Source organism: Centruroides vittatus, unplaced genomic scaffold (genome assembly GCF_030686945.1).
Source record: "Centruroides vittatus isolate TY-2023 unplaced genomic scaffold, ASM3068694v2 contig_858, whole genome shotgun sequence".
In the NCBI taxonomy this organism is placed as follows: domain Eukaryota; kingdom Metazoa; phylum Arthropoda; class Arachnida; order Scorpiones; family Buthidae; genus Centruroides; species Centruroides vittatus.
In genome coordinates, this window is record NW_027122560.1 from 305,932 (window position 1) to 319,636 (window position 13,705).

At 31.0% G+C, this 13,705-nt stretch overlaps 1 protein-coding gene and 1 non-coding gene across 4 annotated transcripts in view; both read right to left on the bottom strand.

Moving 5' to 3' along the window:
- Positions 1 to 13,705, bottom strand: part of LOC136982644 (heat shock 70 kDa protein 12A-like) — a 30,149-nt gene that overhangs the window by 5,221 nt on the left and 11,223 nt on the right. For 2 of the 3 annotated variants that reach the window (XM_067279203.1, XM_067279204.1), the window contains exons 2-4: positions 9,520 to 10,263; positions 1,130 to 1,366; positions 805 to 980 (exon numbers count right to left, since the gene is read on the bottom strand). In XM_067279203.1, coding sequence (XP_067135304.1) covers positions 805 to 980; positions 1,130 to 1,366; positions 9,520 to 10,263 — 1,157 coding nt within the window. Of the gene's footprint in view, positions 1 to 804; positions 981 to 1,129; positions 1,367 to 9,519; positions 10,289 to 10,389; positions 10,437 to 13,705 lie in introns of those variants that run through there. The other variant, XM_067279205.1, reaches the window with a different exon arrangement.
- Positions 172 to 292, bottom strand: LOC136982655 (U5 spliceosomal RNA). The gene has a single exon (XR_010881915.1). It is a non-coding gene; the product is annotated as a U5 spliceosomal RNA (small nuclear RNA).

The following is a 13,705-nucleotide window of genomic DNA, read 5'->3' on the forward strand; positions in this document are numbered from 1 at the left end:
GAATTAAACTTAAAAGAGACAATTTAATTATTATGCCTTTGTGTCCTTTCTATCGTAATTTAAAATTTATTTTGTATACTAGTACTTTTTATATATTAACAGGACTTATTATACTGGAAAATATGGATGCAGATATTTAGTCTTACAGATCAAAAATACTGTTTTTTATTTAGTTCACCTGGTAAAGCGGGCTTTCAAAAATTGCCTATAGGCTCATTGTAATGTTCCCCTCCACGGTAATCTTTAGTAAAAGGCGAAAGATTATCACGAGAATGAAGGGAAACCTGAGCTTAAAGATTACCGTGGAGGGGAACATTACAATGAGCCTATAGGCAATTTTTGAAAGCCCGCTTTACCAGGTGAACTAAATAAAAAACAGTATTTTTGATCTGTAAGACTAAATATCTGCATCCATATTTTCCAGTATAATAAGTCCTGTTAATATATAAAAAGTACTAGTATACAAAATAAATTTTAAATTCAAAAGAGACAAGTTCCTTCAAATATATCCTTAATCGTTTTGACTTTAAATACAAAAAAAAGACGTTAAATTACACAAATAACAAACAATGCTGGTTTACAAGAAGCCATTCAACTTGTTACTGTCGTGATGAGAAAAAAAATCCAAATGATCTCACCTTATCATAAGGACAATTTTGATAGGAAAAAAAAATCAACGAAAGAAAGATGCAATGCCGAGTTCTACATTTAATGACATCCATTCCATTAGAAAGGCGCTATATAGAGATTTTACTGTATAACAATTATTAATTTTCCAAATATAAATTAATCTGCAAAACTTACTTCATTGTGATGTAGAGCCATCTTAAATTTTTCGAAATACAGCCATTTTTTCGCTTCTTGTGGATCCAAATCATGATAATAATCTCGTGCAGAATATCCAAAGGAATGAAATTTCTTGTCTGGCGTTAATAGTAGAGTAGTAGGAGTTTTTTGATTTATAACTCCAGGATCACCTCCTAGTTTAATAATAATAATAACTTTAAAAATAATTCAAGTAACTGAAAAATCAAGAGAAAAATAAATCTTTGTACTCTACAAATTAATTATTCAATTAATTAAAAAGAACGAAGTTCGCTGGGGTGCTAAATTAATAAATTCTACAAACCTTCCCATTTCTTCATCATGTGAATATTATCAGGATCACGCACAAAGCTAAATGCATATCCGCTGTATGTGGTGCCAAAATCGATGGCCACAACTACGAAATGTCCAGGGTGATGGGAACTATTGCCTGAATCTACAGAACACGGACTTGTTCTCTGAACGATAGAAGTCTCAGTCTTATCTTCCAATTTATTATTCTTTTCTTTCTTTCCATTTACTTCTACTTGCTTCTTAGGAACTAAATAATAATATTTTAATTAAAATTAATTTTTTAAAAGATCAAGTCATTCATCCGACTTTGTATCTTTCTATAAAACAAAGCTGGATGGATTTTCAGATGTTTATAGAATTAAAACAATTGTTACTCATTAAAACTAATTAAAATAAAATTCTGTATGATTAAAAATAAATAAATGATATAATAAATACTTATATTAAATTATAACTCAAAAAATCAGTAAAAATGAAAATTAATTTTAAGTTTAGAACCTAAATACAGTTGTTGTTTGCATGGCAACGTGACTCACAAGCGATCTGTCAAAAGGAAATAACTCAGGGAAAGATTTTTTTTATGGAAAACTGATTCCTATTTAGGATATATGTATCCTAAATATATATATATAACTATATTTGTGAAGAAAATCTGGAAAACTCCTGTTGGCGAGGCGCGAACGGACGATCAACTAATGTTTAATGGTTTCATCCACTTCGGCCACTGGTAGGCCCTAAAACACAGTATAATAAGACTTAACATCATAGAAATTTTTGTCAACACTCTTTGCTTATAGGCTAATTTACATTTTGTTAAAAATCAATTTTACAACAATATATTTTGACAAATTCTTGGTATTTTATACATGTAAGTTAGTAACAGAGCTAGAATGTAATGGTGGAAAACTTTATAAGACACTATAAAAACTATATTTTTGTTAAGTTTATATATTTAAATATTTTATACTTTTGTACGAAATATGTGAAAGTTATATTTTCTTGCCAAAGTGCCCATTAACCTGGATCTCCACTGCCCTACATCGCTTGCACCAAGGTGATAGTAATGGATTTCTGCACAACTGAGGGTTATTTAAAATTTTATATATATATTATATAATTGTGTTAGTAGTTTTTCCAAGCATATATATGTATAAAAACTACTAACACAATTTAAAACATAATTAAATAGAAAACAATATTAATCCTTTACGTATGAATCAACTTTCTTGTATATAAGAATGGTTAACGCACTTTGATTTTTAGGAGTAGGAGCCATTTCTATTCGATTCCTTCCAATCGTCCACTGTCCGGTGTTAGATTCGCAAATGATTTGTTCAGATTTTTTCGCAGGAATCGGAAAGAAATCGTCGTTCTTGTGCATTGACACAGAAAACCGGCCTTTCCCGTATTAGTGCTAATTCAAGCGGTCAAGCAGTTCTGGCTGGCTGATTTGATGACAGATAATAATACATAAGAGGCTTCGTGTGGCATTTTGAAAGTTTTCTTGCCAAACGATGCGGGTTGAATGTCTCTTTGGTCCGGTCTTTCACTTCTTTATGGAAAAAAGAATTGCATACAATATTCTTCGGTCACTACAAATGAAAAAAGCGGTGCATTATGAGATTTAAGAAGCGAAATTACCATACTAAATATGGCAATTCACATTCTTATAATGCACCACAGTTTCTTAGATTCAAGTGGAAGAAATTTAGAAACCTAAACAAGAAAGTTTGCTTAGATTCAATCAATTATTTTGGTTTATACTTCCATTATATTCTAGCCAAATTCTCTTTTAAATTCCTAAATAACTGAACTTATCAACATATTGTAGGGTCAAAATTTTTATATAAAATATATTCAAAATTTATCTAAATACATCTTTAAAATATAATCAATTTTTGCATGATATAATAAGTAATTAATGTGGACTGAAGAAGAGAACTTGGTGTAATTTGTTTGAGAAAAATACATTCATTTAAAATAGAATTGAAATCTCTTCCTATGTATACAGTATAATTGGCGCAAGAATGGGAAAAATTGTCTCATCAAACTTTAACTTACGAAAAATTCTTGGAATTTTCTAAATTTTAAGACAGTAAAAACTTTTGAAGCAAAAATATTTACCATTAAAGATAAAATCCTACGTAACTACTTGAATTTAAATTTAAAAAATATGAAAAAATTTATTAGTCTTTAGATAAATTTTAAACCACGCTTTTCCATTTTAATGGGTGAAGGGATGGATAAAAATGGATGCAATTTATAATTAACAATAAAAAAATAGTGTTAGATAATTAACAATGTATATAAATTTTTTTACAATTTTATTTTATAAATAATTTCTGTCATTAATAACTAGACCTACTAAACAAGTAAAAGTAAAAACAATCTTTTAATGGAGGAAAAGTGAATATTAAAAAAAACACAAAAATGGAATTTCAGACTTTCGAAATCTGGAAATAACGGAAAGAAGAAAGTTTATATTTACTCAGCTTTATCGAATAATGATTCTAATTTTAAAATAATTCATTTCAATTTTAAGAAATGTAATAAACGTTTAAAATTTTCCAAATTTAACTAAAAATGTATCGAGTTGGTTTATCCAGGCAGTGCTTATGGTGCTACAGCAATCTTTTGATACCAAAGCAATCAGTTCTGTTACTTTAAAATAAAAATATATGTAACGAGCAATTATTTTATTATTACATCGTCACAATGCCAGGCTCAATTTTTAATCATATTTTTTAATTTATTTAATTTAAAATATATGCTCTCCACCAGTGTCTTGCCCCTGTACATCATACTTTTCCTTTAGCAATAGAGTCGTGCCGATCATCTATGTAACTCCTTTCAGGGAAAAATTTTTAAATTGAAATAACATGACTTCCGGTTTGCATCGGAATTTTGTATATAGTTAATCGGAGCCTTTTGCCCTAAAATTTCCAAATCTGATCTTGGATTTAATCTGTCTAACTCCGTTCTCGAGATTAAGGAACGACTGACAGACAACGGCGAACGACAGTGGGAATTTATAGGTTCATAATTTCTTCAAATTGTGGTCCAATAATGCGTATCGCATGACTTCAATTAAGTAAGATTAGATAACTAAAGTAATTCTAAGATAATTGAATAACTTTCTCCGAAAAACGACAAGAGACACGTGCCTTAAATCCTCGAATCTGCCTGGAGCATCACCCATAATCTCAAAATCCTGACTACACTACTGGAGTTTGTGCATTTTTAAAAGTTTAGCTTTCTATTGCAAATGAGCCGAGAGAATATCCGCTTGAACACCGCTACTTAGTCGTGAATTCGAACCTGACTAACAGGCTACCCACGTAGAATTTTTCGGGTTTAGTTCACGTTTCTCATAGTAAATCCTCTCTTGAGATACTCCCTTCTTGGCAGATCGCTCATGAATTACGTTACCTTATTCCATCAATCCAACCCATTTAAAATATATTTTTCTTGTTGTTTTATGCTTACAACTACTGGATTTCCGGGTTTTAATCCTTCCTGTACCTAAAGCTAAACTTTTTCTTGTAAGCTATTGTTAAAACCCGGAATTTTAATCCTAAAATTATGGACTCTAGCAGTAGCTTATAAGAACCATCGTCGTAACCTATTAGTAAAAAGTAATAAAATTTCTAATCGTTCTAATATAGTATTTAGAAGCAAGATTATCAACACAATTCATAGAATAACCTGCTTAACAGCTTTTCTAAATAACAAATAGATAGTCGCTTGACATACTGTACTACTGTATCCTTCTCATTCGCTTTAACCAATTTCTGGCGCTATTATGGATTTAATTATTTTTGTATTTTATATTTATAGTAATTGTATTTTATATAAATAAAAGTTTAATTTTATACAAAATTTTGACGAAAAACATCATAACTAGATGGCGCTAAGTACTTTGATTCACTTATTTTCGTTTACTAACTGATAACAGTTAAGGAGCCAATGACATAGCCCCTTTTTTATATAGTGATTATATGATTGGCTTGCTTAATAAGCTGTTTATTACTCGAACTCAGCCAATGATTCGAAAATTACACAAGAACTTAAGGTCATAAACGCCATAAAAAGAGAAAATGTTCGAAAATTCCTTCATTTCGATTAAAATGACTCTTAGAATACATTTAAAGAATAATATCTAAACGATAACTTACACAACTCTGCTAGCAACATTCTTCTTTACATTACTTATACTGGTTTCTTTCGTAGATGAAAATCCTTGAGATGAAAATGGGTTAAAAATATGGATCAAAATACTGGTTTTTCTAATTAAAAACCTTCGGCGTCATTTTCCGGATTAAAGAAATATATGCAAATTGTTTCTTTGAATATAGACTGAATTATAAAGTAATTATAAGAATAATATTTCTATAATATAAGTCTAAGAAACTTTCGATGGCTGCTATTGGGGGTTTGATTTATTTTGTTGGAATATTCAGTATGATCTAGGTGGCAAGCAGCTAAAGTAAGCAAACCAATGACGTAGTCCGTTACATATGAAACGTGCAATGTCATTGGTTTGCTTACTTATCTGTTTGCCGACTGCCTCTGGCATTGTTGGAGTATTTAGTACCCCAAATATTATACAGCCAATATTAGTATTACTAGTAATAATTACTGATTCATATACGTGAATTTAAATCAATACAGTTAAAAAATAACTCTACGTAGTGCCTCCTAAATATTAAATAAAGAAGCCTTCAGTGTTTGTAAAGTAATTTTTGCATTGTAAATGAAATGACCGTCAAATCATGTGTCTTCCAAACAGTCAAACTCGTATTACAGATCACATTATTGCATATAATTCTTATCGTTTGAGATACTTCGGTTTAGCGCCTTTGTCGGTTCAAAGGCGAAACCTGTTTACGACGTATTAAAAAAATATTTCGATCCCAATCATCTACGACCTTTCTGATTACAGGTTTAAATACATTAATAATAACTTGTTATTCGTGAATAAACAGATTTAATTATAAAAAAGTTGTAAGTATTATTAATTACTATTATTGTTTATAAATCTCTAAATGTAATTTTTATTATTATTTTTCTTTATTTTTCATTAGAGATTTCAATCTAAATCATATACAGTATAAGCAATCCTGTTATCAACTGAAACTCTTAATTTAGCTCTCTTATAAATTTTAAGTAAATTATTTTTTATTTATAAGAAACAAAAAGATAATCCATTTTGAACTGCTTTAAATAGAATTAGGTTGGTTTATATTTTATTAAATCATTCTTTGAGAAGATTGGATTTAATGAATGAGGATAAGGCAACGTAACACACAGGCGATTTGTCAAAGAGGAATGCCTCGTAGGAGGACTTCTCTAGGAAAATTAGCATTACAACGAAGAACTCTACACTTATATCACTATTTTCCAATAAAATCCTTCTCTCGAGGTATAATTTAATAAACTATAAGCAAACACGACTTAAATCAGGTTAAGTTTTAATTAATGTAAATTACGTTAAATATTAGTATTAATTAATTTTTATGGGCGGAAAATAAAGTTCTTCGAAAGTTACCATGAATGAGGAATCATAGGAATTAAATGCAATTATCTGGATGGAGAAAATTGGCATTTAAATGTAATTAATCTTGTCGAAAAGCTCGCGTTAGAATCTATTCATTTCTAAACCATGTTATACTTATTCTTCCAACCATTACTATTGCAGAAAAGACAACACACCCGCTATTGTTGGAGGAGATAAAGAATGTATTTAATGCACGAAATTATTTTATTTAATGTGTAATTTTATAAAATAAGAATATTTGCGATAAACTCTTCTCCACTTTATCGATTTTTTCTTTGATAAAATCGCAAAAAATTGCGAAAAATTGAGTTTAAGAGACGTAAAAAGTAATTGAAACTGAGAATTTTTCAGGTTCAGTTCATATTATGCAACTGTCAGTTGGGAAAATGCAACAAGGCAAACATTATTCAAAGAAAAAGAATTCACCTTTCTGAATTTCTTCACTAACGAATGCACATTGTTCGTGTTCTTTATTTTATTTATTTATTATAGCTGTGTACTGTGCTTTATAGGTTAGCCACAAGATTATGCAAAGTAAATTATATTTCATATATTTTTATGATAGAATAGTTAAAAAATCTAGATTTTAGAAACGTAGAACTTTATATTCGTTGTCATGGTTTAGTGCTTAAAGAAAATGAGTGAAAGGTTTTGTAATTTTGAAGAATTGTATTGAGATTTCAGGACGATTTTGAAGAAGAAAATTCTAATAAGAAACTCTTCTTTCTTTCTTTTTCAAAAAAGGAGGAATGGAGAAAAAATAAAATAAGAAAGAGAAGGAAGAAGGAAAAAATGCTCACTCTTCCTTCTCTACACATTTTCTTCTTTTTTTCTCCCTTCTCTTCTCTTCGAGACACTTTATATTTGACTTTTAATAATGATAATATATTAAATCAATAAAGTATTTCAATAATAATAATACCTATTGCAAGAAGAGAAGATCATTATCGATTACAATCTATATTTTGGATTCGGATCTCAACTTTGCATTGTTTTAAAGATTTTGCAGTGTACTCGATTATAATTAAGCAATTTGAAACATAATAGACTAGATTTATATCTTAAGAAATAGAATTAATTAAATTATTATGACAAAAATTAATTCTTAAACGAGGATCTTTCATTTTGTTAATGAGGATTGAAGGATGTGTATTTTCTTAGAATCACCGATTGATCTTGCTAAAATGTGAGACCGTCGTCACGGTTCAACAGGCGGGATAGAAGCGGGTCACATTCCTTATTCGTGTTTTGTTTACTCCAGTTTGGCTCGGAAGAAGCAGGAAATAATCGATGGTCGCTTCAGTGAACATGGACGGCCGCCTACGACATCTTTAAGAAATTTTATTGCTAGACGGCTATTGTTTAAAGTATTTATTTATATCGGAACGGTATAGAAAACAGGAAGGAACAATTGCTTGGGGCTAAATCGACCATCCTCGCTACGATATGGTCTAATGACACGCTAGATGAGTTATATTGGGCTTGGTCAAACTACCGTATTTTACGGCATTTTTGCCCAAAAAAAGTGCTAAAAACTTGTCTTCTGTCTTATATGTGAAGTTATGATCTTCCATAGGTTAATGAGTTCTCCTAGATTTAGGAAAACGTCCTTCAGTAGGGCACAGGTAACCTCTACCTAGCACAACGCGAATAAAAATGCTATTGTTTAATTAAACATTACTTGTATTTACTATAGCTAAACAGCTTTTGTATGTATTCACGTTGAATATTTTAATGGTAAATAACTCCTTTTTCTTTTGTAAATAAAAGTGTGCATTCCAATTTTACTTTTAAAATTGGGGCCCAGTGTCATGGTTTAAATTAAATGCACTAGAGACTATTTCTTAAGTATTCTATGCTAAAATGTGATGCATCTTATATGCTATAAAATTTAATTTACACTTTACATTTTAATTTACAGTTATTAATATATTCGTATAAGATGCTAAATTATCATCCGTTCTAAATTTATTTGTTATTATTTTAATAAGGTAAGTCTATATGAAATGATTTTGGTTTAAATCATCATTTTTGAATATATAAATTTGATCCAAATAATGGCGATATTAGGTTGGGCGAAATCCTTTTATATGAATCTATATAATTTGCACAACTATACTATTAGTACTGTATCAAGAGACTATCAACGAACTTTAAAATAGTCTTTTTACATTGTTGATTATTAATTACCATATAAATTAAATCTGCTTTAATTTGTACAGAGGGGGTGAGAAGAGTGAGATGGGTTAGCAGTGCCGTCCGAATTACGGTACAAATGGGGGGAAAATAAAGAACCTCTACCTGAAGGTCCCTTATGCTTCTATAATTATGGACACCCAGACAATAAGAGTTTCATTACTGACTCTCACAGATCTACGATCTATTGTACCCTTAGATAGGAACAATGGTATGGATCAGTTGATTATAATTTTTAAAAATAATACTACATTTTGGGACCCTTTTGTGTCCTAGGTCCGAGCCAACGATCAGGCTCGTCTTCTATCTGAGCTTTGATCGAAGGTTAAATTTTATAATTAGAATTGAAAACGTTCAAAAATTCTATTTATATCCCAAATCTCTCAACCATAAAGTAAACTAGATTGATTTTAGGTCATAATGTTAAATTAGAAAATCCGTTTACCTCTTCAGTTCGGTTAGGTTCTATTCTACACACTCTACAGATTCTGACGACGTAAAACATAAACGTCGTTTAAAATTCGTTCGTGCTTAAAATATATATTTTTCTTTAAATATATTTAGAATGAGTAAGCAGAAGAACAGTAAAATTTTCTCCCAGAAAAACTATAAAAATATACGAATAAATTGAAAATATTTAAACTTGCCTTCGGAAGTGATGATGTCTTTAGTAGGAACCAAACTGGTATCTTCATTTTGTGTAGATACAGGTTTAGATGGTTTAGATTCATTCTTATCCCTATCCAGAGCCGGAGAAGGAAAAGATGAAAAACTCCTTTGATTAGAAGAAAGAAGAACCACTTCTTCGATCAAATTATCTGTTTGTACTTCCGGTTTCTTATCATCTTCAATCTCTGCACTTTTGCAGGAATTTTGTGTGTTTTCCGTAGTAGAAACACCATCTATAGAAGCGTCTAACTCTTGAATTGCCTCCATAGCTTCGTCGTCTCGAACTTTTTCCGTAGGTTTAATGGTACAAGAGAATATTCTTCCAGTTGGAAGACTGTAACGTGGTTTAAGAGTCTCTTTAACAACAGCAGGAACGGGATCCGAACGGGTCTTATTCAAAATAATTTTCGATTCGGTGTTCGTAGGGGTGGTTTCTCTGGCAACGTCGTAGATAGACAACATCGTCTGGCAGAAATCGTGAAATCCTTCGACCAGGACGCGTTGGGGTGCGTTAATTTTTACATTATAACATTCGTTAACATTGTCGGCCACTTCTTCGGGAGGCAATTCACCAAACTCGTCCTCCCCCGGAGGGTGACTGATATCGGTATCGTCGTAGATAACGCGGCCAGAGATGCGCAGTACATCGCTGTCCATGGGTTTCGGTTGTCGATACAAACCGAAAACGGTTCCTTCTTTCCTCGTCTGACACTCCTTCACACCTACCAAATAATAAAAAGACAATTAGTTGATAATAAAAAGACAATTAGTTGATAAGAACTATTCAATATTTACGAATTTATTACTTTACGGACCGTTTATCTAAGGTCATAATTTAGAAAAGAAAGTCTCATTTGTTATAAGGTAGATCGAGAGAGGATGTTCCGCTTCGAAGATAGACGTGCGCAGATTAGTGACGTCATCGCATAGGGGAGAGTCGAGTCGCGACTGGTACTCTGAAGAGGAGTAAAACTGAGTCTCACTTGTGGTTCTTTACTTAAAGGAAAGTAATTTACTCAACAATTAAGGAAGTGCTTCAGAATACCGAAAAGTCGGCCTTTTTAACACAATATCTAAGAAAATATTAGCGATTTGAACTGAATTTTACACCCTTTCTCTTATTATAAGCTTAATATATTAATAATTAATAAATCGCAAGGTTTCATTAGACTTATTCAATAGAAGCCAAGCAGTAATCATTTCGCTTCAAAATTGATGCGCCCATGAAATTTCTAATCGAACTCGAACCCGTATCCTCCCAAAGCTGAGGAGACGTTTTTATCGCCTTAGCCTGCCGTTTGTATTAAAGTCTAAACCCAAACTTCCATAAACAATAGGGATCAGGATTCGTTTATCTGATCCCATGCTGATTGACCTTCTTGAGGGTCAGATTTGAGATTAATTCTAGTCGCATATATAGTTTAAATATGCTGGAATCACTACATTAATAAATCTATACCGAAATAAGAGATATTAATTAATTAAAATACTCACAAAATTTAATTTAAACTTAAAATTTTCAATAAAAAATTGTCATTTAAGTACTAGTTTTTATTAAAAATACTTTCTAAAATTAGGTCCTTTAAAAATGTATTTATCAAAATTACTTTTTGATAATAAAAAGTTTGATTGCAATGAATGGTATTATATAATAATAACAACTATAAAAAGAAGATTAGTAATTAGTAAGCAAAAAACGAGAAAATTTTAAATAACTGATCATTAGAATAGTTATATTCTTTTTAAAGGTAGGTTTATATTACATTATTCATAAGTGTTAATCATATTGTAGTTCAATGTACCTGCAGTAGACTTGCACCAATGGCTTATTATTCTCTAAAGTTTCCTTTAGAGAATAATAAAGAACAGTCGTACTTTCCCCATGATTTTATCACGGGGAAAGTACCATTTCCAAATTCTCAGCGGAATGAAAGGATGGTCTTTTTTTATACCAAATCACTGAAACTTTTTCTTGATGACCTATTTAATGGCGATTATTTAGGAATTCAAATACAATTTATTGATTTAGAAGGAGGGTCTTTGATCCGAACTTTTAAGCTTATTTTATAGGAAGAAACTCAATCTTTTTTAGTCAAATTTGTACTTTAATTGAAGCAAACTAATTGCATTCAACTTAGTGGAGTATATCTTCACAATAGCTCTGATCACAGTGATGCCTATACACTTTGATTTTGAGTGTTTGAAAGTCACTAATTTGGTGATAATACTATCGTTTGTAATGCAAAGATACCGAAAAATTCTCTATTTAATATTTAGCCTTTATTCATTCGTGTTTTATGAGGTGGGACTATTTAGGAAGGTGCTATATCGAGGTTCTACAATCACTTGGCATGAACCAAGACGAAGGAGCCTCAAAATCTAATCTTTTGTGTAAAATAATCATAAAAATAAAGGGATATGTGTTATTAAATACAGTATTATCTATATAAGTGACGAAAAAAAACACCTGTTTTTGTGTTTCATTGATTTTATTCGTGTTTAAAATAGCTTTTGGAGAGATCTATCTCGTCTCTTTCACTGAAATGTGACTAAATGCAAGGTATAAAAATATTCTCGGTTGATAAAATTTTTTAGTTATTATATGAGAAAATAAGAGGAAATGCTTGGAAAATAGGTCATAAATTTTCATCTTTTAATTTTTTTCATATTAATTGGAAACAAATACTGTATGGATATTTTGCATTAATGGGCAATTTATTATTATTCCTTTCTATTTGGTTATTTTTAAAAAAGTAATAAAGTAAATATTTGATGAATTTCTTCAATTCATCCTATCAGTATATAAAAACACTGAACAGGGATAATTGGTCGTGGGTTTGCGCCTCACTAACGCGCTATCACGTGGAGTTTTTCGAATTTTTTTCACGTGTCTAACACTTAAACAGTAGCCAGTTTTCTTTAGAAAGTCCTCCCGGAAGGAACCCCTTTTGCAGATTGTGAGTGTTGCGTTGCCTTATCGCATCGATCAATTTCCTCAATTATTTGAATGGATTTGTGGTGAATAATTTTCCTTTCTCTCATCATCTCGAGTCATTAATTCTTAATCTACCTATAAATTTTTCTATCGTTATTCATCGAAATGCTGTATATTAAACGAAAATTGAATTAGGTTAAACTAACTGAAAGATATTATTTATGGATTTTCGTCTTGGCCTCAATTTTTTTTTTTCATTAGAGACTCAATGGGGAGGATTAATAGGAAAGCAAGAGGTAAATAAAGCGCCGTTTAACTCTTTACGTGTGGATTGTCACCCAAATACGATCTTCTGCTGTATCAATCTCAATTAAGCCTAAATAACTCTCGATGGGATATTAGGGATAGGATTTCTTAGGATTATAATAAATCATAGGCAGTAAGGTTCGAAGTATCGTTTCTAACCCCACTGCGGGTCAGTTCTCTTGTAATGGGATGGTCGATTAGTGAGGAATGGGACTAAACATATCCGGGAAAAATTCTTATTAATTAATTAATTAATGATTGGTGTGATTTTTTCGCTACACTGTTCCAAGACAAAAGATATTCAATAGAAAAATAAAAAGGTCATTAGTAATTTGTCATTCAGATTTTCAACGTGTTTCAATTATATTTTAAAAATTTAACTTTTATAAGTTACCTTCATAATTAAAGTTTGTGTGAAATTATGTTCAGTGAAAAAATTAATAGGCGTTTACCTCTTATGGGATATAATATACCACAGAGGAGAGAAAGTTATAATTAAATCTGAAGTATTATTGGAATTTCTTTCAATAATACTAGGCGTGGTTTCGTAGATGTAGATCAAGAAAATGATATAAATAGCTGGCATGTGATATAAGTCTTTAATCATATTCTTAGTGCAGAATTTGAGGCTGGATCGCTAGTTAAGGCGCCAGCCTTCCGCTCTGGGTACCCAGGAACGAATCCAGGCGATTGAAAACCCCAGGAATTTTCCGGATATATATCTTCCCTCACCACCTGGCTATCCAATTATGGATCTGGCTGAACCCACGATTGGCCTGGCAGTGCCCACGGACTACTGAGGGACTTCTTGTCACTGGAGAATTTGAAGAAATTCTTTACTAATTTGTTGTAAATATGGGCTAAAACAGAAGCTATAGAACAATAGATTTATACATTTTGAAACTATAAAGTAGTTTTCCACC